This window comes from Pelobates fuscus, chromosome 3 (assembly GCF_036172605.1).
Source record: "Pelobates fuscus isolate aPelFus1 chromosome 3, aPelFus1.pri, whole genome shotgun sequence".
Classification (NCBI taxonomy): Eukaryota; Metazoa; Chordata; class Amphibia; order Anura; family Pelobatidae; genus Pelobates; species Pelobates fuscus.
This window is the reverse complement of record NC_086319.1, coordinates 376,002,971-376,028,052: the sequence shown is the minus strand read 5'-3', so window position 1 is coordinate 376,028,052 and position 25,082 is coordinate 376,002,971. Positions and strand designations below refer to the sequence as shown.

General features: G+C 42.2%; 1 protein-coding gene across 1 annotated transcript in view; it reads left to right on the top strand.

Annotated features, from left to right (window-relative positions):
- Positions 1-6,494: 6,494 nt before the first annotated feature.
- The window catches only part of TYK2 (tyrosine kinase 2), a 41,857-nt gene continuing 23,269 nt past the window's right edge, over positions 6,495-25,082 (top strand). Inside the window, exons 1-5 of the mRNA XM_063449470.1 lie at positions 6,495-6,634; positions 19,028-19,266; positions 20,316-20,439; positions 21,990-22,143; positions 24,317-24,480. Coding sequence (XP_063305540.1) covers positions 19,089-19,266; positions 20,316-20,439; positions 21,990-22,143; positions 24,317-24,480 — 620 coding nt within the window. The 5' untranslated portion in view covers positions 6,495-6,634; positions 19,028-19,088. The remainder of the gene's footprint in view (positions 6,635-19,027; positions 19,267-20,315; positions 20,440-21,989; positions 22,144-24,316; positions 24,481-25,082) is intronic.

Sequence of the window (25,082 nt, the reverse complement as noted above, 5' to 3'; positions counted from 1 at the left end):
ATCCATAAACTCCACTTCAGAGTCATCAGGAGAACATACTGAAGGCTCCGAGCACCTCAACCTCTTGCGTGCCTTCCCAGCTTCCTTAAAGTCTTGAGCGACAGCTTGTTGAATAAATTGCATAACTTCCGGTGCTGGTTGGTTTGGGGAGGAATGCCTATGGGACGGGCCTGCAGCTACTGATAGGCAGAATGAACAGAGGCGCTTCCCTTCAAGGGCCCTGTTATCGGAGGATTCACATTGCGTCCTTCTGGGTGACTACCCTTTGGATGATCCCGAAGTCCTGGTACCTTTAGAACTGAATAAATACACAAATGTGTAGGAAAAAAACATGGCTTACCCATATGCCTTAGGATGTGACCCATCATTGAGGGGCGGAAACGAAGCACCGTTAAAGAATCAGAACCGGAACAGTAACGATAGCTGATTGAAAAAGCCTACCAAGTAGGAGAAACGCATCTCGGAAGTCGGAGAATACAAGGACCAAATTGCTGTATTTATATTTTGTTTGTTTTATACACTAGCATTTCCCCGGTATGCCCGATGGCCAGTCCGGGCCTGAATTGGTGGATCCTATCTAAGTAAACACTAATATTTTTTTAAACTGCGCACAATATCCTCTTATCTACTTCTGAACTTGATCATTTCCCACTTATTTGGTGATATTTCTTTGCCCTTCTGTTTGATTGAAACACTTTGGAGCTGTGGACTGTCATTTGGGACTTTTCGGCTGCCGATTATGGACAGAATATTTTATGTGGTTGTGCAATATTACAATGAATTTTTATTTGGCAGAGTTCCCAGTTTTGCCATTAGCCGAGATCATAGGCCATGAATCGGTCATTTCCCATGGTAACATCTTATCTATGTTTGGAGTAAAAGTTAAGGTTGGACATGACATGGGAAATACCTTGACTTGGGGTGATCCTCAGTGCATGAGCTTGTGGGAAGTTGTTCCGCCACATTGCCATCATTGTGAGGCGCCCCCTTTCCCCCCGATTTTTGCACCCAGGGCAGCCGCACTGCCTGCCCCCCAGTAGTTACGCAATTGTGTGAATGCTGTGCTGCGCCCTTCTGCTGTCCTGGCATGTGCCTGTATGCCGGACAGGCCTGCCCTCCTGCTCCTCTTCTTGAAGAGCGCCACCAGTCCACAGCCTAATTGGCCTGACAGGAGTGCTGGCCGCTTCCAAGTTAGACGACGGCACACGGGTGTGATCCCCATGTAGTGAGTCACTACTATGCATGGTAACTGCCCAGTGAGCCCATGCCATAAGACAGCACAGGTCCACTCAACCCCTCTGCTGCCACTACATGTGTTTGTCTAACTTTGGGAGGCCATTATAGGCTGAGAGATTTGCAGGTGGGTTAGCTCAGCACTCAGATCTTCAAATCAATTCTGTGAAAGGTTGGATGGGCTAATTACAAAGTTCTCAGCATTAGCTATACCCTAACAGAAGAGCTAGGCTCTAGGTGTCATGAAATACACATTTTTTTGTCAGACTGCTTAATTAAAAAAAAGGGATAAAAAAAACACGCTTGCTGGACCCTGCAGGAGCCTCTTTTTTTTTTAATTCTTTATTTTGTTTGTGCGTTATTTGGTTTCATGCATTATATTGACAAATACAAAAGTTTAGAATATGCATTACACGGTTTTTAGTCAAGTTGTTCAGCACATATTTTCTTTTTTATAACATGTTGCATAACGGTTGCGTGCGTTAGTGCTTACATATGTTTCTGGGTGTGTAACCCTTCATGTGGTAGTGGTAGCCCCTATTTCTGCTCTTCGTAGTTAGGGTCACATGGGTGTACTCCTGATGAGGCTATGTATTACTATGTGTAAGTGCACTAGTTTGTGGCATTCATGAGAAGTCAAGGGTGGTCTACCCGTGGTGCTACTTTAACTGTGGTCACTTTTTGTGAGCCGGACGGCTGTATGTGGCGTCCTTGTGGGGTTACGGCTCTTACCACGGTAGTGGGGGCCCCTAACCTAGGGGGCTGCGGGGGGCAGTGGGGGTGGGAGGTGTAGGTAGATCGTCTGGAGCTTTCCTGCATTAGTGAGGGCTCTTGTGTTTGGCACTGAGTGTGATATTATCTCTGAGTGAGTTGGTGGATGATTGTGACGGAGTGTGTGGGTTAGTAACAGAGGTAGTAACGGGTATAACTAAATAACTAAACAGTTATGTAAGAAAAGTAACAGTTCAGTATGCGAGTATAATAGAGTCCGCCTGAGCCGGGTTGGCTAGGCCTTCTTGCAGGCTGTGTCAGGTTTCAGAGCCTGTGCTTGGGGATCGGGGGGTAAATGGTCTCGTGGTGGCTGGATCTCCCATCCGGGATGGTCCTGTCTGGGCTGTTTTCTGAGAGCGTCCGATAGTCCCATAAGAGTGAGGACTGCAAGTATGTCTGCCTCCGATGTAGCTCTATGAATAGTCCCGTTGTGCGGAATCAGCAGGATTCGCGGCATGCCCCATCTGTTCTGTATGCCTGAGGTTCTCAGGCGGCTTGTTAAGTGTTTTATTGATCTCCGCCAGTGTAGTGTCGCTCGAGTGAGGTCTTGGAAAAAGAACAGGTTTGAGTCTTCGAACGGTAGGGGAGTCTTGCCTCTGATTGCTGCCAGTATTGCCGCTTTATCTTGTGTTGTAGCACATTTTAGTATAACGTCCCTAGCCTCCGCGGCTGGTGTGTTGTTGCCTGCTGGCAGGCGAAATATGCCCTCTAGGGTGATTTTTCTGGCTGTAGCTGGCGGTAGTATGGAGGTTAGAAGCCTCCTCACAAAGTGGGGCAACTCCTTTGGGGTGATTCCTTTTGGGACTCCCATAAGCTTAATATGATTGCAACGCAGGCGGTCCTCCTGGGTGGCCACCTGTGTCGCTAGTGCTTGGTGGGCAGTCTGCAGGGATTGCAGGGCTGCGGTGAGATTTGATGTCCCACTGGTCAATGATTGTATGTCCCCTTCCATGGCACTCACCCTCTCCGCGGTTTTACGTCCGTCCGTCTTGAGGGTACCAATATCCGCGGGTAGCAGGGATTGAATCTCCTGCATCCATGTTTGCAGGTCTTGTTTCGTGGCAAAGGTGTTCTCGCTCAGCTCTGTGCCAGCCAGGGGTGAGTTGGGTCGCTTGTCTTCAGGCCTTAGCTCCGGTGAGTGAGTTCGCTCCGATAGTGCCGGCGGGAGGCCTACTGTGGAGGATCTCGTGGCGGCCATTTTGGAGGGCGCGTGTCGTTGCAGCATTTCCCCGATGTTTGGTTGGTCTGTTGCCGATGCCGGGTGCTGTTTTTGCGTGCGGCGCCCCATGGTTGCAGTGGGGCTGCTGTGTGTTGCGGTGACCGTCTCCTCCAAGTCCGGGCGGTATTTCGTCCCGATGTTATCTAGGAGAGTCTCCAGGCCGTATCTCGTGGAAGTGAGGTAGGCCCGGTGTTTTAGTTTCACCTTTCCCAGCTTCGGTTGGTGAAAGAAGGGCATTAGTCAGCTCCTCTCGGTTACCCAATGCTCGGAGTGTGGTTGATGTCTGCGAGTGGGTTGAGATGCTCGTGATATTCTCAAGTTTATCGTTGCGAGGTAGGGAGCTTATGGAGATGGCGTCCGCTCAGCTCCCAGGCCCCGCCCCCCCTGCAGGAGCCTGTTGTTTGTAATTAAAGTTCAATTTACAGAGCAGGAGATAAAAACATTTAAAGTAAGTTACATCTGATTAAAAATGAAAACATTTTGTTTTCATGCAGGCTGTGTCAGTCACAGCCAGGGGAGGTGTAACTAGAGCTGCATAAACAGAAACAAAAGTGATTTAACTCCTAAATGGCAGAAAATGAAGCAGTGAATGATCTATACACTAAAACTGCTTCATTAAGCTAAAGTGGTTTTGGTGACTTTAGAGTCCCTTTAAGTATCTTCTACCTACATATCATGTTTTCCAACTTTTTCAATTATCTTGATTTTATTCCCAATTTATTTTAGTTAGTTTTCAACCAATCTCTCCTGTATGGCAGTCCTATCTCCCCAGTTCTGTGCTTGTTAGTTATGTTTCCAAAATCAAAATCTCTCCTGCAAGATTTAATTAATAGTCCTTTTATAGCGTTCTTACCCAGAGCATTTTATAATTCACACTAAAAGAACACTAGTAATTATATAGACAAGGGAATATATAATTAGACACACTAACAGCAGAACAAGAACCCTGCCTGTGGACTTCAACCTCATGCAAGGTACTGTGCAAGAAATCTTGTGAGTTTACAATCTAGTGGAAAAATGCACATCGAGACAAAAAGTTATGGCTCTGTCTCCCCAATCTCTCTTGATTGTTAGTTATGTGTCTCCAATCTCTTGTGCATGATGGTGGTCTTCTCAACCTCTCCTGCCTTGTGGCTCTATCCTTCCAATATCACTTTATTTGAATTGTCTCCTCAATATGCCCTGCCGGGATGTGTTTTTCTCCATTTCTCCTGGATATTACTTTTCTGACTTTATACCCTTACCTTTTATCTCTGTCATTTCACTCTCTCCCCCATCTCCCCTGTAAAATATTTCATTATGATATAGTAATTCGGGAAAACATACCTATATATCTATGCACTTCCACAGTGATAGGTGCTTGTTGATCCACGTCCATTCATTTTATTTGATTAGTTTTACAGCCTTTCACTCTTCATCTAAATTCCAATTGGTATACTCTTTTTCAAAGTTCACTATCCAACTTGTTGGCAAAAAGTTTAATTGTGATGTATAATCAAATGTCTTACACTCTTATTGATCCCTAAGGATAAATGTTAATTTCTGTGTTGACATTCTACGGACACTCCTCACTTACCGACCGGGTTCCGTTCCTGCGACCCGGTCGTAGAACAAATTGGTCAGTAAATAAGGAGTTAAGGGATTCCCTGCTCTGGTGCGTTCGTCTATGTTCGAGGAAACTTCCCCGAACATAGACGAACGCACCAGAGCAGGGAACCCCTCTAACCTATGTTCGTGGATAGATTTGAGGGATTCCCTGCTCTGGTGCGCTTGTCTATATTCGGGGAAGTTTCCCTGAACATAGACATGCGCATCAGAGTAGGGAATCCCCACAACGGCTTGCACTTACGCCTGGTTGTAAGTGAGAGTCGTCGTAAAACATGTAGGTCGCTAAATGAGGACCACCTGTACTCAAATACTGCTACACAGCCTTTCACAGCCTGCCCATTGTGAGGTCACACGATGGACCACGATGAACGCAATTTCAATATGACATCACATGATGACAATAAAAACCCCTAAAGACTTGGAAAAAAAGGAGCAACTTTCAAAAACGTGTTGTTATAAAATATTTAGATCCAATAAAAATAACTAAACCAGGAAAAAAGAGATAGAATAGAGAAAATGAAAAGACAAATCAAGCATTGTGAAAACAAAACACAAACGATACCATTTTAGTGCTTTATGGATGCTGCCAGAAAAAAAAAAGTTTGATTGAATTATCTTCCAACACACTGTTCACCAATTTAGAAAGTTTTGTATTGTTAAATCATGAATTTGCAACATTTGAAACATGCAAAATGCAGAGTTAAATAGCGTATTTGGAAAACTTATACAAGTTGGTTATATTCACAGATTGAATAATGCCATTTGGATATCAAATTGTCCCTTGTTTAGTATTTTGAAAGAAAGAAACATTCTACCTTACATATCTTTCCTTCCTACCCTTAGTCTACTTCCTATTATCTCCTGTGTGTTCTAAATGATTTATCTCTGTACTTTGTTTTGCATGACAGATACTAAGCTCCTAGACTAGGCTCTCATTGCCTGTCTGCGTATTTACACAATACTGTCTTCACTCCCTAGCTGTTGAAAACGCAGCCAACATCAGTGCTGCAGAAAATGTTCATGCTTCATACATAATAATGATGATAGGGACACTCATATTTACACTTACTTATCAAACAGCTTACCTAATAGCCAATCACATGCTAACTCATTATGAGAGCAGGCATGGCATGTGCGCACCAACAGAAGAAAAACAAAACAAAAAACACAAAACAAAACATCCAACAAAATGCAATAACACACAAAAAACAACACACACAGCACATGTTATGTGTAACGGTGCACACAGACACAAACAAACACAGCTAGGGAAACATTTACACACAGGGAAACATTTACACACTGTTGCACAATATTTTGAAGTAGACCTTGTGAAACATAAAATAAACACAATATTCACTATATACTGTTACAGAATGGGAATTAAAAGCCAGCAGTGGCCATCAGTGTCATCCTGACTATAATGGAAGATGCTGCCGTCAGCCTGTGGAGCTTGGCAGAGCCACAACAGAGTCACTGAGAGCCATTGTTTACACCTGGGCACTTGGCAGCCATGACCTGTGTTTATGGCACTGCATGTGGCAACATGGCCAAATGCAACACTTCCTGCCAGCACCTTCCCAGCCCTTTAACTGCAGCTGGCCAATGAGTGCTGGGCGGGCTGGCCAATCAGCGAGCGCGGAGAGGCGGAAGTGGGCGGGGCTAGCCCAAGCAGGTCCTGCTCAGACAGTGGGTTCAGGCGACGTCACTGCCCCATCTCCTGGTCAGACTGTAAGGGACGGCAGCAAGCTCCGGGGCCCGTGGGAGCAGATAGAGCGGGGAGGTCATGTGACCGGGGGCAAGGTGAGCTGATAAGACTGTGTTTACCAGCCATAGAATGCAATGTATCACCCATTCTCTCCATATGGATCCCATACCTTCCCATTGCACATAGATCAGGCTTATGGGTGTCATTCTGTGTACACACATCCCAGACTTGATGTATTTTGGGTTAATTAAAGGGCATCTGCAATTTATTTCTACCATAGGGTGCTTTATATGCCCATATTTTATCCCCCCTACAATTAAGATTCTCTTTTTTTATGTAATTTATCTTCATTCTTTTTTAATAAAACCAATTTAAGACCCTCTACAGAGATATTTACATATTTACAACCCCCCCCCTTCTTTAATATATAATATATCTGCTACATTGGTCACATCTTTGATTTGTCACAATTTTTAATTTTCTGTTCAGAATATAGTGCCATTTAAACCCAGCGTGTCAATGAATTCCTATTTAATATCCTGTTTGGTATATGTTTAATCAACTTGTAGACATATATATTTCTACTAAATGATGCTTGCTGCTCTATTTAATTAACCAGACTTCAGATCATATAACACCTACCCTTGGATATGCACATATTTTAAGCCCCCTTTAATACTGCTCTCTCTTAAATGTAATATACCATCAATATTCCTTTATAATAAAAAAACAATTCAAGACCATCATTCTATAATATATTTACATTTTTACCATCCTTTAAGATATCTGCTACTTTGGTCAAATTTGTGATATCTCACAATTTAAATTTCCTGTCCAAAGTATAATTACAAAAACAACTTGTTAGGTATTAACTATTAAAACATCCTGTATAAGATATATTTAATCACCTTTTGGAACGTCTGTAATATATGTCCATATATAACCCTTAATGTTTAATATTACACTATTGATTCTTAAGCATATGTCTTCGTTCGTTTGGTGTTTTTAATGTGTTCGGTTAGTTAATCCTAATTTTATACATGCTTGTTATTTAATCCCTTTCACATTTAAATCTACTATAATGTAAATATCTGTATTTTTTATGAGTGTTCTGTTATTTTTTTATTATTTTTTTGGTAAAATTATTATAACAAAATACTGTTTAGATTAGTTTTTTTCTAATTTCTCCTACGAAATGTTGATGTTTGCCAGGTACAAGATAGTTTGTCCTCTAGAGATATATAATACTATCACCAACAGAAGAGATAAGAGTGTCAGGCTCAAGCAGTATACCTGTTTATTTAGGGAGAAACTCCTGAGTTTAGGTAAAAGGTCAGGAATAAGTTTGAATGTCTTGGTTAAATTGTGTCTGGAGTACTGTGTACCTTACATCAGCATGAGATTCCCTTGGCAATCCAGAGTGAATATAATTGCTTCTAAATGAAATTGTGACTGTTTCTGTAGCTGATGGAAGTCTGCATTTGCACAGTCCTTACATAAGCTGTATGTGATCATTCCATGCTTGCATTATATTGTAGGATTCATCATTCTAGCTTGCCAATACATCATCCCTTTACTGTGTCTCGGGTACCTGGGAACATAATGCAGTTTGCTGATATCCCGTCTTCTGGCGATCATAAGTCTTCTTGACCGTACTTAGCTTTGGATATAGAAGCATTTGTCACCTCTAATTTAATATAATTAATATATTTCATGTTTTACTTACTGGCTTATCCTCCACATATTGTCACAAGGAATTAACTGGTTTAGAACCCTGTGAATTGGATAAAAACAAGTCTTTTGAAGCTGAAATTAAGTTATGCTGTGTTTTATGGAGGACGATACAATTTAACTAATTTCCACGATTCAGAAAACACTCCATAAAACGTCTTAATTTCTATGCACTTAACACAATATTCACCAACTCGACCTCTCTGCTCTTACTTACGGACCAAGGCTGTTACTTAAAATAAAATTCCTGTAGGTGTCTTCACTAAAGTGTGGATTGTTGGGAGATCGAATTAGAATTATAGGTAATTTTAAAATATAGGCAAAAATTGCTGAACTAGGAACAGAGCTGACTTATAGATTTTGTCCAAAACAGCTAATTTGGACTTAAATCTGGGATACACATTCCTGAGCTGACCCAAATGGTTGACATCCGCTGCTGTAGAAACATCATTTGTTTACCATATGTTCAAACACAACCTTAAAATCGTTCCTCTTTTAATGATCTAAAACACCTATTTTTATTCATGAGATAAAATTAGTAGCCAAAACATGTCTTCTTTATACTTCCGTTGTATTATTTTTTTAGTAACCCATTTCTGTGCATTTTGTCCTGCTTCTTCCAATCATTTTTAGCTTCTGAGCTCCAACATTGTAATTGTAAATATAAATGTAATCTATATCGCAATGAGAACTAACAGACTTAGAGAAATACCTACCTGAATATTGATCTCTACAGATTCATGTTTGTAAACCTGATACTAAATGTTAAATGATACAAATCAACGTATATTTCCCATCTCATGTGAAGTAGTGGGGCATGAAAAAAAGCCTAAATAATCCGTTGTTGAAGCCAGGCTATGTGAACACAAAACTTCAAAATTCTCAATTTTTTTGAATCTTCAACTCCTTCATAAAATCTCATTATGTATCAATAATGGTAAACTTACTAATATAGTAAATGGAATTCCATCACCGCAATCTGACTCATCCGATCACGTTTGAGATTTAAAACTTTCACATCAGTAACTTAACCTTTATCTCTTTTTAATTTATTTTGAATATTTAATGTTATTACAATAATTAAAATTCTATATTGGTTGTAACCACGATTAAAAGTTTATTAAGAATAGAAACGACTCACTTAATATTACATTTTTTTATATAATTTTTTTTCAATTAAACTTTTCCAAAAACAAATGTAAATTGAGAATGAATTTGTTCTCACAAACAGGATGTAACTTTTCTTATAACCTTGGCGTATTAGGGAATTACTTCTTGCACTGTCAATTTTCATTTAGTGAGTTTGAAATATTAAATTTAAATTCACTTAAATTATTCTTCACAAATGAATTTTGTTCCTTTTTCTAAGCAACTTTACTATGCACGCTCCTTTTGATCCAACTATTTGTCAAAATCTAGTTCGTCTTCAGCCGTTGAGGTTGATAATAGACCAGCGTTACTGCTAAGATCTTCTTCCTGATTTTCAGGCAGCCCATTCATCCAAAGTGCGACCTCACAAAGCATTTGTGCTAGTTATTTGTTCATGCTACAATAGAATTGGATGCTTTGATACTACCTAAATTGTAGCCAATTAAATATAATTTGTTAGTAAAGATACCTCACATTCCTCATTGAATTAAGGTTAAAAAGTGCTCTTTAATGTGCATGATGGATGTTTTTTTGTCCCCATAAATTAGTATATATATATTTTTTTACAAATTTTTTTTTTATCACGGTCCTTTTTTTTTTTTTTTTTTTAACCAACTCCGACTACACGTAATATTGCTTTTAACTACACAGCTCTGCTTCCAAATCTACAGTCCTGGTTGAATCCCCTGTAAACTCGAGATGATATGATTTTGGAAGCAGTTAGAATTACTGCAGTATGTTGGGCATGAATTTATGAACAATTACTAGTTGAAATCGTGGTTTTCTGCAGCACAGGACGTGAGGAAAGCAGGAACATAACTATGTTAGTTGCCTTTCCTTGGGTGTAAATGGTGCCAGACAGTTTATGGCTTTAAACCCTTGTTCTAAATGGCAGTACCCATTGTCTGCTTTAGTTTGCCGCTGTAAGGTCATTTCATATTAAAGGGACAATTCACACTCCAAAGCATTTAGCTTGCTGAAGTGCTTTATGTGTGAAGAGTGTGTTCAATCAGACAACCAGTCCTGTTACTTCCTGGTTTGGTTAGCTCAGTGTAGCTAACCTCAAGAAGGAAGCAATTGCCCACAGCACCTGCCTTGCAAATACTTTTTATTGGAATGTCTGAATGGGGAGGTCTGTGATTGGACAGCCACAGAAAGTCTGTGCTGGGAAGAAGGGGGAGGGCTTGCATAGGCTGCAGACAAGACAACTGCAGCTTCTGCAACCTGTTTTAGATATACCCCCTACAAAAACATGCTTACATTTAATTATGAACTTTTCATTGGGGATATATCTCCTAAAATGTTAAAATGAATGAATAAAATAAAAACAATTTCCATTTGAGTGTTGCTTTTGTCTTCTCCTTGCTAAATGACTAATCATATCTACGAATAATGTTTCCTTGGATAAAGATATTCTACAACATCTTTTGGATCAACAGCAAAAGCATACGTGAGGAAGGCTGAACTTGATGGACGCAAGTCTCTTTTCAGCTATGTAACTATGTAACATCGAAACAGTTTCTATTTAATCTAATAACTTTCATTTTCTGCCATGTGTTCTCTTTTGTATCACAGATAAATAATTTAGTTTCATTTTTGGTTTGCAATTCAGGACTTTCCCAGAGATATTTGGAATACCAAAGGTACGGAGACACCCTAAGTAGTGTGTTTGGCTATTTTAGCTAGTTTCATTGCTGGCAGGCGTTAAAAGTCAAGGCATTGGCTATTCATTCCCCATAGATCATCACTGACTTGACCACACTGAAAAATCTCAGTGACTTTTCATGGGACACTGTTATAGAATACTGTACCAAGTTAGCTTGACCAGTGTCTATCGTGCTATACACCCGAGTGCTGTTATTATAGAGTGGAGATATCTATAGACAAGGGTCTAAACTCTGACAAGCTCACAGAATAAAAAAATAATCTGCTCTGTTCCAAACCGCCTGCATCCGTACACAAACTGTTCATCTTACTTCACAAGGTGAAAAAGCCACTGCAAAGGGCAGAGCAACTCCTTGTTAATGTCCAGGTGTTTGGATTGACGAACAGGTTTCCATCCATGTTCCTTAGGTCTTGTGATGTGTGATGGCCCAGTGTTTTCAAGAGGTCCTCCCTTGAAAATATATTATATCTCTTAGGTTGTTTGACTTTACGTAGGGGTGGTCTAGGCTTTTGCTTGAAAAGCTCATGTTCCTCGTTTCTCATTTAAAGATTGTTTGTATTATATTTATCTTTGTATAGTCTTTATTTCTATTGAGTATATTTATACAGGATATATTTTAGCATGAATTTAATGAAGATTTATGTTTTTAAAAAGTGTGTTCCACGTTGTTTCTATCGATGCCCCAGGAATTGTGCTCTGTGAAAACAAGCTGAAACCTTCAATGTGCTTCAGTTTGGAAAATATGGGGGGGATTGGTTATAAAAAATATGGGGGGGATATGAAAATATGGAAAATATGGGGGGATTGGTTATAAAAAAATATTTGATTATATATGTAGCACAGAATTCTCTGGTTCTAAAGGTGGCTACTCCAAAGGCTGAAAACTTTGAGAGGTGGCCCTTTGTGTCTGTATCATTTTGTTTGAAGATAAACGACTAATTTATTTAAAACATTTTTATTTTGTGTTTGTCCACGTGATTGATAGTTAATATGTGTGTATATATAAATATTTATATATATATTTGTGTATGTATATGTACATATATATATATATATAAATGTGGTTATGGTGCTTAGCATGTCTCTTTGATAACAGTAGTCTAGACGACACACACATGTACATGGCAGTGATCATTTTATTAAAGGATTGCCATATACCTTTTATATTAACAGGTTTATGTGTATTCATTTATAACATGCCAACATTAGCTTGCTTTTATGTTTGTCTTTCTTCGCCTCTTGTGTTTTTTTGATGTTCTTAATTACCGGTTGTTTTATTTTCCATTTTTAATATCAATAGTAACGGTAAAACACTGCATAAAGTACCGGTGCTAATTAAATGTTAATAATAACAACATATTACAATGTATGGTACAGTGAATAGACAAATCCTATGAGTAAATTACTCCACATTTTGGAGAATGGGAAGTAGATGGGCTTTAAAAAGCTTGACTTGTAACTGCAAGTGTAAGATATTGTAAAAAAGGTAAAAAATCAAAAAGTCAAGTATAAAAAGAGTTACACAGACATGTGTTGACCTTTAATGAAGATTTTGGTTATGAAGGTCACTGATTGTGTAATGAAGGTGTGGGGAGAGCTGTATGTATTCTAAGGGATGTGGTTACACAGACAGATAGTATATCGACAAACGCACAATACAATACACCAAGAAGGGGGAACACCCAGTATGGAAAATCTGGGGTGGAAACTGCTAGCTCTGTAACATTTTGTCTTTAACATCTGCGAAGTGGGCATAATTTTTTGAAAACTTTTAGAGATGTATCTCAACCTGGTTCTCGATATGTTTATAACAATGAACGTTTTTCCTATTTTTTTAACATTTTTATTTTTTTGTACATTTGTATTACAATTTAACTCAGGGATTGGAAACCTACAAAGCAATAATGGACAGCAATTTACCATTATGTTAATTGATATAGTTGGCTAATATGACATTATAGTAGAGAGCTAAGGGGATAGATGACTGAAGCACAGTTTTTTAAAAAATTTTATTTATCTCCAACAAGTTTTGTAGCGCTGTACAATATTAGCAGATTTAACACATGATAAATGTTTTACACAAGAGAAGACAAGAAGAGTCCAGCTAGTGAGCGTGTTGTTAAAGGGCTACTATGACATGATATATATAAATAAATAACTGCCTGCAATCTGCCATGGTGGGAGCACCAACAGGGAGGGACGGTGGGAGGTGAAAGGCACTCTGTCTGCAAGGGAAAATTTTAACATCTGTCGGCAGCGTGCAATGTGCGCTGACGCAGACGTATTTTATGCACAGAATTTACATTAGGCACCACGGAACAAAAATCGGGGTTACCAATGTTACGTGTGGTGGGGGTGCAACTAGCCCCTCCACACAATTACAAATATCTCTGCATGTGCACCGTTTCAAGCAGAAACATGCTGCGTACTCGTACAACCATAACCACTTCAAATCACTGACGTGGTCATGGTGGTTTGAGTAACCTTTTAAGCTTGATAGATCCGTACAGATGATAGAATTGTAAGTGGTTGTGTGATTTGTTATCTTTACAAACTACTTGTGTTCAGATCTTGATCTCTTTCACTTTCACCTTGAGTAAAGTATTTGAAATGTTGTCTTTTGAACACTAGAAAGCCTGAGTCTAATCGGACAAATATTCGCTTTCTACAAAGCACATTTGTAATAGTGACAGTCATTTGCTAGATGTTTACATAGGGCTGTATTTATTAGTGCTCCATTCATAATGACGCCATCCACATTGTTGTAGTTAGGGGAAGTAGAATAAACAAACTATATCAAAGGGTACTATACTTCACAGGATACTGTGGACTGTAACTCCCATCACTCTGCAATCACGGCCCGCAGTACCTCTAGTGTCTGTGAGTATTGGGAGTTCCCCACTGTAGTGGTAAGTGCTATTTAAAATGTTAAGACGCACTGCTCTTTTTAAAGCTTTTCAATTATAGAGTTGCTGTTATGATTCGCAACATTTTAGAAAAACATTTGTTTAAATCCAGAGTGCTGTAGTTCAGTGGTTCCCGAACTAGTCCTCGCACCCCGCCTTCCAGTCCAGGTTTTGGGGATTACCCAGTTGTGTGTAAGGTGTTTTTAGAAGAAAACAACAAAAACTATTTAGATAGAACTGGATAATACCCACGTCCTGGGCTGGTGGAGGGTTACGTTAGGACTTCTTTGGGAACCCCTACAGGAAGTGAATCTTTGATATGATCCTCATGTTGCCAATCGAAAGCACAAAAATGTATAACAGTGTAGCCTCCATTAGAAGGACCCCACCGATAAGTTGTATTCATTAGTAGGCAAACAGAGGGGCTATCATTTAGTCAACAATTAAAATTCTAACAGCCAGTGCTACAAAATGCACAAATATGTGTGTATATATATATTACTCCACTGCTGTTAAGTAAAAATTAAATAATCCCCTACTGATTGGAAATAAATCTCCAACTACACTATTGTCACACAATCAGGACTAGTCACTAAAATGCGAATAAAACGGTAAAGATTCTCTAGGTCAGCCATGCTTTTGGTTTGGCTACTCTGACCTTACATGTGAATTTCACTTTGAATTCTCACTTTCGAAAATAAACCTGTTTGTTTTTTGGAGGCAAAATTTTGCAATTTGATTTCCAGTTCACTTCTGTGCGTAGTATAATGAATAAACCAATCATATTGTCTTCAAATCAGAAGATTTTCAAGTGTGAGTGTTTTTTCTTTCATTTACCATTACTTAAAATTTCAAAAGTCAAATGCACGCTACAAGTAGACACGCTTTTACTGCACCGAAGAAAAATGGGAACATTTCACTTAATTTGCACGGAATGCCACATGCGTGCCCTTTCAGAAAATAATGGTATGATGAAATGAATATATGATGTCACAATGCCTTATTGATTGAAATCTAGACTAATCAGCCACCTGCCTAATGTTGTGTAGGTCCCCCTAGTGCTGCCAAAACCGCTCTGATGCTTTGAGACATGGACTCTAAATGTGTCCTGTGTTATTTGACACCAAGACATTAGCAGCAGATCCTTTAAGCTCTGCAAATTGCGAGGTGTGACCTCTATGGATTGGATTTATTGTTCCACCACATTCCACAGATGATCAATTGATTTGAGGTTTGGAAGCCAAAGCAACACCTTGAATTCTTTGTCATGTTCCTCAAACCGTTCCTGAACAGCGTGGCAGGGTGCATTATCTTGCTGAAATAGACAGCTGCCATCAAGGAACACCATTGTATTGTAAGGGGTGTAGTTGGTCTGCACCAATTTCTAGGCAGGTGGTACGTGTCAAAGTAACATCCACATGAATGCCAGGACCCAAGGTTTCCCAGCAGAACATTATTCGGAGCATACCACTGCTTTCGTTGGCCTGCCTTCTTCCCATAGTGCATCCTGCTGCCATCGCTTCCCCAGAAAACTGACACACATGCACCCGGCCATCCACCTGATCTAAAAGAAAACATGATTCATCAGACCATGCAACCTTCTTCCATTGTTCTGATGCTCACTTCCCCAATAAAGGTGCTTTTGGCGTAGGATGGGGGTCATCATGGGCACTCTGACTACTTTGCGGCCATGCAGCAAACAGTGATGCACTGTTTGTTTCGATACCTGTCTGTCATGGCCAACATTAAGTTTTCCAGAATTTGAGTTACAGTAGCTCTTCTGTGTGGTCAGATCAGATGGGCTAGCCTTCGCTCCCACGTGCATCAATGAGCCTTGGGAGCCCATTACCTTGATGCCACTTCTTTTTTGTAAATCTGTTTTTATTGAGTTATATAGAGAAAAAACTGCTTATTCAGTGCAATCATAAGCAGGTTAAGGTCATGCACGACCTGTTTGTACCTGCTATAATGTAGGGTGAACAACGAGAAATACGTTCAATATCAGTAATAAACAGTAATCTTCCTAAATCAAAGCGGTGTGAACAACCATAACTCAGCAACTATAGATTAACTTTCACAAATCTCTCTCCGTGTCATCTCAGTGCACATGTATGTAGCACAGGGGTTTCACCACGGGCTCTCCATGTCATGTGTGTGGCTTAACATTAGAGGCATGACTGCCCGTGAGGTCTGTCAGCTGGCGTGTAGTAATGGTGATGGATAAGTGCTATTTAAAGTACCCTCAGGTCAGGGAATCGTATGCCTCCATGCGATATCTGTGGTATGGTTCAAGGTTTCAGCTGTCTGAGCTACCCTGACACCCTTTGTTCCATATGATTGTGTACGCCTTTGTCTCATCTAGTGATGTGCCCATGAGGTGCGGTTGAAGTGGTAGCTTTTTGGTGTGTTTTCTCCCCCTTGCCCCAATTATGCTAGACCAGAACGAGAGCGTGTCTCTGTATTGTGATTGTCTTTGAGCAGGCTGTGTATGCGTGTAAAGAGAGAAGAGTGTGAACTGTAGGTAGGTGAGCTGAGGGTGAAAGGAGGGAAAGGAGGGAAAAGAGGAGAAGATTCCATTTCCGCGTGACATGTGGCTAGGCATAGTAGCCCCCCAGCCTCTTTTTTTTTTTTTTTATAAATTCAGAAAGTCGAAGTATAGGAGAAGTGTGGGTCTCGCCCCGAGGGTCCGATATCCCCACCGCGGGCCCTCCCGCCCTACCGGTCCCTAGACACAAATGCATACTATGGTCGCCACATCTCTGCGTGTCTGTCCCCTCTGCCAAGCAGGGATGCTTGCATCGCCTCCGCCCCCTGAATGTCCTCCACTCTGTGTATCCACTCCTCCGTACTAGGTGTCTCCGTTTTTTTCCAATATATAGGTATCAGGGCTTTTGCTGTGTTGAGTTAGTGGCGTAGGATCGACTTCTTGTATCCCGCGATCGGCGTCTGTGAGATATGTAGGAGTGCTAAGGCTACATTCCAAGCAGGGATGTCTCCCAAAATTTCAGTTATGTTTTGTCTTATCATTTCCCAATATGGAGCAAGTGAGCTGCATTCCCACCAGATGTGTCATCGTGCCTCTCTCCGTTTGGCACCTCTGATGCCACTTCTCCCTTCCTTGCACTACCTTTGGTAGGTGCTAACCACTGCATACCCGTAACACCCCACAAGACTTGCCTTTTCTCAGATACTCTGACTCAGAGACCCAGTTGTCTAGCCATAACTGTTTGGCCCATGTCAAAGTCACTCGCTTACCCACTTTCCCTGTTTCCAACACATGAAATTCAAGAACTGACTGTTCACTTCCTACCTAATATATCCCACCCCTTGACAGGTGCCATTGTAACAATATAATCAATGTTACTCACTTCAAGTCAGTGGTTTTAATATTGTGGCTGGTCAGTGTATGTATTTGCTGGGTTAATAATACACCATATCCCAAATGTGACAATCTGTTTCGATTAGCAAACATTTTAACCATTGTTTGCACCTGGAATACCCAATGCACAGAGCATCATGGTGGCTGGGGGCTAGCGTTTATATTTTGGAATCCCATGTTACATTGTTTTACTCGTTCTTAGTGCATTTTGTGTTCTGATTCATGTAAAACGTGGAGAACAAAATAATACCTTTAGATAACTATACGCTTACATGCACAAAGTATAGATCTTTTTTTTCTTCTTCTCTCCGTCTACAGTTACAGAGAGGGCAGCAGTTATCGATTACTCTGCTCTCCTGATCTTGTGCACGACCTCATCGATGACATAATTGATTACATGACATTGTATGATTAATATATCATGTTTATGGGATTAAGGGAAATCTTATCTGCCGAGTGATGGTATTGAACGCATGAGGTCACTATGGTCCCTTTAGAGCTGGTTTTATGATGAACCTGTCATGCAGAGGGCATTCGTACTAAAATTGCTCTGGGATGCAATAGGTGGCTGAAATACAGCCGTGCCGGGGGGTACTGCAATAACAGAAGGAGAGCAGGAGAAAGTGGCTGTAGGTAATGGATTACAAGGGACAATTCTACAATACAATAGATAGAGGAAACAATTGAACATGTATAAGCTGGGGAATGACAGAGGATGGAGAGAGTAGTCTGGGAGTCTATTGATATGAAGAATAAATGAAGCAGTAGGACCGGACTGACACTACAATATGGGGTAAGGCCACGGGAGACACTAGGCAATGGAACAGAGGAGGCTACCTGAAGGTCAAACAAGCAGGACACTAGGGAGAACACCAGGGGGAATTTATCATGGAAAAACAGGTGACCTTCGAAGTGCTAGATGTTGAGCTGTATTCTTTTGCTCCTTATTTTGCACTTTGCCCTAGAAGAGCATCTTTTGCCTTCATAGATCTTCACCCAAAAAGTTAATTAATGGAGACTAGAGGCCAAGAGGGCCGTGCAAGATGGGACAAACGGTAACAAAAAATATTGGGGAGAACATTATTTGGATCAGTGGATGATGACCGTCAAGTGGCCACTATATTGAATTGCCGGGGATAAAAAAAATAGAAGAGACAGGACAGAGCATTTAGGAGAGGTTTATCAGATATTTTCCTGGACCTGTACCTTTCCCCCATGATGACTAGCAATCCATGAAAAGAGCTGTCTTGTGGTATGTAGAATTCATATGCTGCAGGAAGATATCAGTTATCAGGGGCATTTCCAAACAGTTTAACATTTGTTCACCACTCAATCGGGATTATTCTTAAACACTGTATTGTGAATTAAAAAACAAATGGCAACATCAAACTTTGTAAAATTTTCAAGAAGCAATGGTTGATGTTAACAGATGAGCTTATAATTTGTGGTCGTAAAGCAGTACTAAAAACCTTATTTAACTGTAGGTAGATTGTTTTATTTATTTTCAAATTCCTTTTGTTTTACACATCAATAGTTCTTTTCTGTTTCCTTTCATTCCCTACATAATTTTGTTTCTACATTTAATGAAAAAGAAAGTGTGTTACGTATTATTGTAGAAGATGGTGTTACTTACATATGTTTCCCGTCTCTACCATAGATTGTGTATCAGTGCTCTGCATTGTTCTGCACACGGCTGAGACCTAGCTCCGACCCTAGAAATGTCTCTCTGTCAGCGAGCAGTGCGGCACACTAGTGTCAGTATGGAGCGCTGCAGCTACACTGGAGCAGGACTCCGGGTCTATCTGTACTGGAGCAATGATCAGGAGCATTATGTCAGCTACACACAGGACGTTACAACTGCAGAGGAAATCTGCATACACATTGCACAGAAGATTGGTAAGAAATGGACAGAAATCTTAAGTGGGTATTAATAATAAACATGGGGCTGTAAGATGGAGAATTATCTCCTCCCATCGCAGGATAGCCATGCGAACAATGTAATGTAGAAGTCTGTTCCTTTCAACTCAGGGCAATGCTGTCAGGAATCTCCCCACACAAGGCGCTAATACAGGAGGTAACTATGGGACATGGAGTCTGTCTCTCCCAGCACAGAGTGACACAGACAGGAGGGAGTTATGGGACATGTAGTCTGTCTCTCTCAGTACAGGGTGACACAGACAGGAGGGAGCTATGGGACATGGAGTCTGTCCCTCCCAGCACAGGGTGACACAGACAGGAGGGAGCTGTGGGACATGGAGTCTGTCCCTCCCAGCACAGAGTGACACAAACAGGAGGGACCTATGGGACATGGAGTCTGTCCCTCCCAGCACAGATTGACACAAACAGGAGGGACCTATGGGACATGGAGTCTGTCCCTCCCAGCACAGGGTGACACAAACAGGAGGGAGCTATGGGACATGGAGTCTGCCCCTCCCAGCACAGAGTGACACAAACAGGAGGGACCTATGGGACATGGAGTCTGTCCCTCCCAGCACAGAGTGACACAAACAGGAGGGACCTATGGGACATGGAGTCTGTCCCTCCCAGCACAGGGTGACACAAACAGGAGGGAGCTATGGGACATGGAGTCTGCCCCTCCCAGCACAGGGTGACACAAACAGGAGGGACCTATGGGACATGGAGTCTGTCCCTCCCAGCACAAGGTGACACAGACAGGAGGGAGCTATGGGACATGGAGTCTGTCCCTTCCAGCACAGGGTGACACAGACAGGAGGGAAATATGGGACACGGAGTCTGACCTACTCACAGTAGTATGACATAGACAGGGCAGAGCAATAGCACACGGAGTCTGGCCCTCCTGCCAATAGGTAAGGGAAATAGGAAAGCTGTTGTTTGAGACTCATACATCATTTTCAAGCAAATACATCAAAATGCCCGTAATTGGTGCTTGCTCTCTTAAAATGTATCTTCTGTCTGTATTTCAGGAATTAGTCCGCTGTGCTATACTTTGTTTGCACTTTATGATATCCAGGAGAAATACTGGTATCCACCCAACCATGTTTTTAAAATCTCCAAAGATATGAAGCTTGTTCTCCATTTCCGCATGAGGTGAGTGAGCTGTTTCCACCATGTCATCAGGGACAGACTGACTGCCATTTTGGCCCACTGGCAAAATTAGGTCTTGGGCCCTTTGAAGGCTAATATATTTATTTGATCAATTTTAAATATAACTTTCAGATAATGTTGTGCATTACTTTTGATGCATATAATGTTTATCAATGCATGTTTGCATTTTAACATTTAAAATCAATGTGAAAGAATGAATGCATGTGTGTTTGTAGAATATCAATGTGTGTGAATTCAGTGATTTGTTTAAGTGTAGTGAAACACTGTGTAAATAGAGGGATACATTTTGTCTACGGCAAGGATGTTAATGCGGTCTTGTATTTATGTAGTCTCAAAGTACAATTGTATGAGTCAACGTATGTATTTGTGTAATGAGGATATGTGTGAAACCCAGAGAATAGTTAGTGTAGTTCCAGGGAGTATAAAATGCAGGAGGTCATATGCATGTTGTGTACGTGTATGAAAACAGGCAGTATTTTATTAGAAAGTAACAAAGAAAAATATGGTAAACCGCGCCAAAAGATGAACAATTCTAAAAGTGCGTGCAATAAAACAGTAATATATACATACACTGGGGAAAGTCCAATATTATGGTGGTATATATGACCCTCAAAAAAATAAGAACATAAAAAAATAACAGTGCAATAAGTCGCATAAATATTAAAAAAATATGTGTATATAAAAACCCAATAAAAGACTAACTCACACTTTTTAGATCTATTAAGAGCTCTGCCGTATATCGCATGGACGGCATAATCTTAGGGTATGTGGATAGTTTCTGTAGTTGGTATCCAGTTTTCAGCAACCGTATATAGGAAAAAACAGAATAGAATCCAATGGCACAGTATATAGTAAATAATATGCAATCAAATAAAAGCAGGTATCCTACTCACAAGTTCCGGAGCAATAACTTGCTCTGGTGGTATGGGCTTGTGAGCAAGTTATTGCTCTGGAAATTGTAAGTAGGATACCTGCTTTTATTTGATTGCAATTTATTTACTATATACTGTGCCACTGGATTTGTCTGTATCCTCCTGTGGCTGCATTCAATCAGCTCTCTGTCTCCCAGGTGCTGCTACTCTTGTAGATGTGTTAAGGCCACCCTGCATGTGTGGAATGAGAGCAGAGGATGTGATGTCACATCTTTTCCCCTCCTCTCATCCCACACAGATTGCCTGTACTGCACTGCGCAGGGAGAGTGAAGAGACCTGAGAGGGGGGGGGCACGCATGCTGCCAGGTCTCACACTGCGGAGGGAAGAGTTGGGAGGTGATACTGCGATAGTTGCAGGCCCCACACAGGCAGGGCCCGCAACTATCGCTGGAATAAAGCACAATAAATAATGCTGGACCAGATGGAGAGATCCGATTCCTGTCTAGGCATCCGGGCCCCTGACTGCCACGGGCTCTCGATCAATGACCGATATGCCCGAGTGGTCAGTCCGCCCCTGCATGTCATTGTTTCTGGTACTTATTACTGTCACGTGTACTCTCGATCCATTCTACAATCCAATGTTTCTGTTTGCTGTTTCAGGTATTATTTCAGAAATTGGCATGCATTGAATGAGAAGGACCCGGCAGTGTGTCGCAATGTCCCAAAGAACAATGATAGCATCGAGGATAAGAGCCACCCTGATCTAGCCGATAGCATTTTGGATCTGGCATCTTTTGAATACCTCTTTGAACAGGTAATAGGATACAGGGAGACATGAATAATGTTCCCGTCAACACCACCACAACTTGAACATTGCTAGGAAATGACATGTGGAACCTATGGGACATGGAGTCTGTCCCTCCCAGCACAGGGTGACACAGACAGGAGGGAGCTATGGGACATGGAGTCTGTCCCTCCCAGCACAGGGTGACACAGACAGGAGGGAGCTATGGGACATGGAGTCTGTCCCTCCCAGCACAGGGTTACACAGACAGGAGGGAGCTATGGGACATGGAGTCTGTCCCTCCCAGCACAGGGTGACACAGACAGGAGGGAGCTATGGGACATGGAGTCTGTCCCTCCCAGCGTAGGGTGACACAGACAGGAGGGAGCTATGGGACATGGAGCCTGTCCCTCCCAGCACAGGGTGACACAGACAGGAGGGAGCTATGGGACATGGAGTCTGTCCCTCCTAGCACAGTGTGACACAGACAGGAAGGAGCAATGGGACATGGAGTCTGTCCCTCCCAGCACTGGGTGACACAGACAGGAGGGAGCTATGGGACATGGAGTCTGTCCCTCCCAGCACTGGGTGACACAGACAGGAGGGAGCTATGGGACATGGAGTCTGTCCCTCCCAGCACAGAGTGACACAGACAGGAGGGAGCTATGGGACATGGAGTCTGTCCCTCCCAGCACTGGGTGACACAGACAGGAGGGAGCTGTGGGACATGGAGTCTGTCCCTCCCAGCACAGGGTGACACAGACAGGAGGGAGCTATGGGACATGGAGTCTGTCTCTCCCAGCACAGGGTGACACAGACAGGAGGGAGCTATGGGACATGGAGTCTGTCCCTCCCAGCACAGGGTGTCACAGACAGGAGGGAGCTATGGGACATGGAGTCTGTCCCTCCCAGCACAGGGTGACACAGACAGGGGGCAACTATGGGACATGGAGTCTGTCCCTCCCAGCACAGGGTGACACAGACAGGAGGGAGCTATGGGACATGGAGTCTGTCCCTCCAAGCACAGGGTGACACAGACAGGAGGGAGCTATGGGACATGGAGTCTGTCCCTCCCAGCACAGGGTGACACAGACAGGAGGGAGCTATGGGACATGGAGTCTGTCCCTCCAAGCACAGGGTGACACAGACAGGAGGGAGCTATGGGACATGGAGTCTGTCCCTTCCAGCACTGGGTGACACATACAGGAGGGAGCTATGGGTAATGGAGTCTGTCCCTCCCAGCACTGGGTGACAAAGACAGGAGGGAGCTATGGGACATGGAGTCTGTCCCTCCCAGCACAGGATAATACAGACAGGAGGAAGCTATGGGACATGGAGTCTGTCCCTCCCAGCACAGGGTGACACAGACAGGAGGGAGCTATGGGACATGGAGTCTGTCCCTCCAAGCACAGGGTGACACAGACAGGAGGGAGTTATGGGACACAGAGTCTGTTCCTCCCGGCACAGGGTGACACAGACAAGATAGGGACATGGAGTCTGTCCCTCCCAGCACAGAGTGACACAGACAGGAGAGAGCTATGGGACATGCAGTCTGTCCCTCCCAGTACAGGGTGACACAGACAGGAGGGAGCTATGGGACATGGAGTCTGTCCCTCCCAGCACTGGGTGACACAGACAGGAGGGAGCTATGGGACACGGAGTCTGTCCCTCCCAGCACAGGGTGACACAGACAGGAGGGAGCTATGGGACATGGATTCTGTCCCTCCCAGCACAGGGTGACACAGACAGGACCGAGCTATGGGACATGGAGTCAGTCTCTCTCAGCACAGGGCGACACAGACAGGAGGGAGCTATGGGACATGGATTCTGTCCCTCCCAGCACAGGGTGACACAGACAGGAGGGAGCTATGGGACATGGAGTCTGTCCCTCCCAGCACAGGGTGACAAAGACAGGAGGGAGCTATGGGACATGGAGTCTGTCCCTCCCAGCACTGGGTGACACAGACAGGAGGGAGCTATGGGACACGGAGTCTGTCCCTCCCAGCACAGGGTGACACAGACAGGAGGGAGCTATGGGACATGGATTCTGTCCCTCCCAGCACAGGGTGACACAGACAGGACCGAGCTATGGGACATGGAGTCAGTCTCTCTCAGCACAGGGCGACACAGACAGGAGGGAGCTATGGGAAACTGAGTTTATTTTGGTGTTTTATGACAATGTTCCTGTCTCTGATTGTTACAGGGGAAGTTTGACTTTGTGAATGATGTGGCTTCACTGAAGGATTTCTGGACAGAGCAGGATATCCACAGATTTAAGAATGAGAGCCTGGGTATGGCGGTGCTTCACCTGTCTCATATTGCCATCAAGAAGAAGATTTCACTGGAAGAAGTGGCGAGGCAGGTTAGGTGAGTGTTCTGTAGAGAATGCTTTCCGCTTTTCAGTTTGGTGATAGGTTGACTAGCCATTCCTTTCTTACCTCCACCGTACATGCTAATCCATTTAGCAACATGTTCTGGTTTTAATAATTAAGTGTTTTTTTTATTTTTATTTGAGACAGTTATTTAACAATTATATAACCATAATGCCTGATTTCGTATAAAACCTCACTTTTACAGAAATTCATATCTATATACATATATATAATTAATCAATTTTACTTGACTACTCAAAAGGGTCTTTTACTTTAATTTTTTTTTATATTTAAAGCAGACAGAAGGCGGTCATTGGTTTTTAAATGGCCATTATTGGCACTATAACAACTTTGCACGATTTCCGAGGTGTGTGGCTTGTAAAAGCAGCCACTTGTAGAACATTGCTGCAACTACTGACCTGTTCATCTCACTCAGACATAGCAAATAAGGAGTGTTTACTTCCAACTGTGATTTATCAATTTTGTCCAACTTATACATGCGAGGTCTGCTGCAGAGAACCTCTATCTACTATGTAACTAAAGGACTCCAAAGGACAGTATACATTTAAAACATTATAAATATTGTTGTTGTTTTTT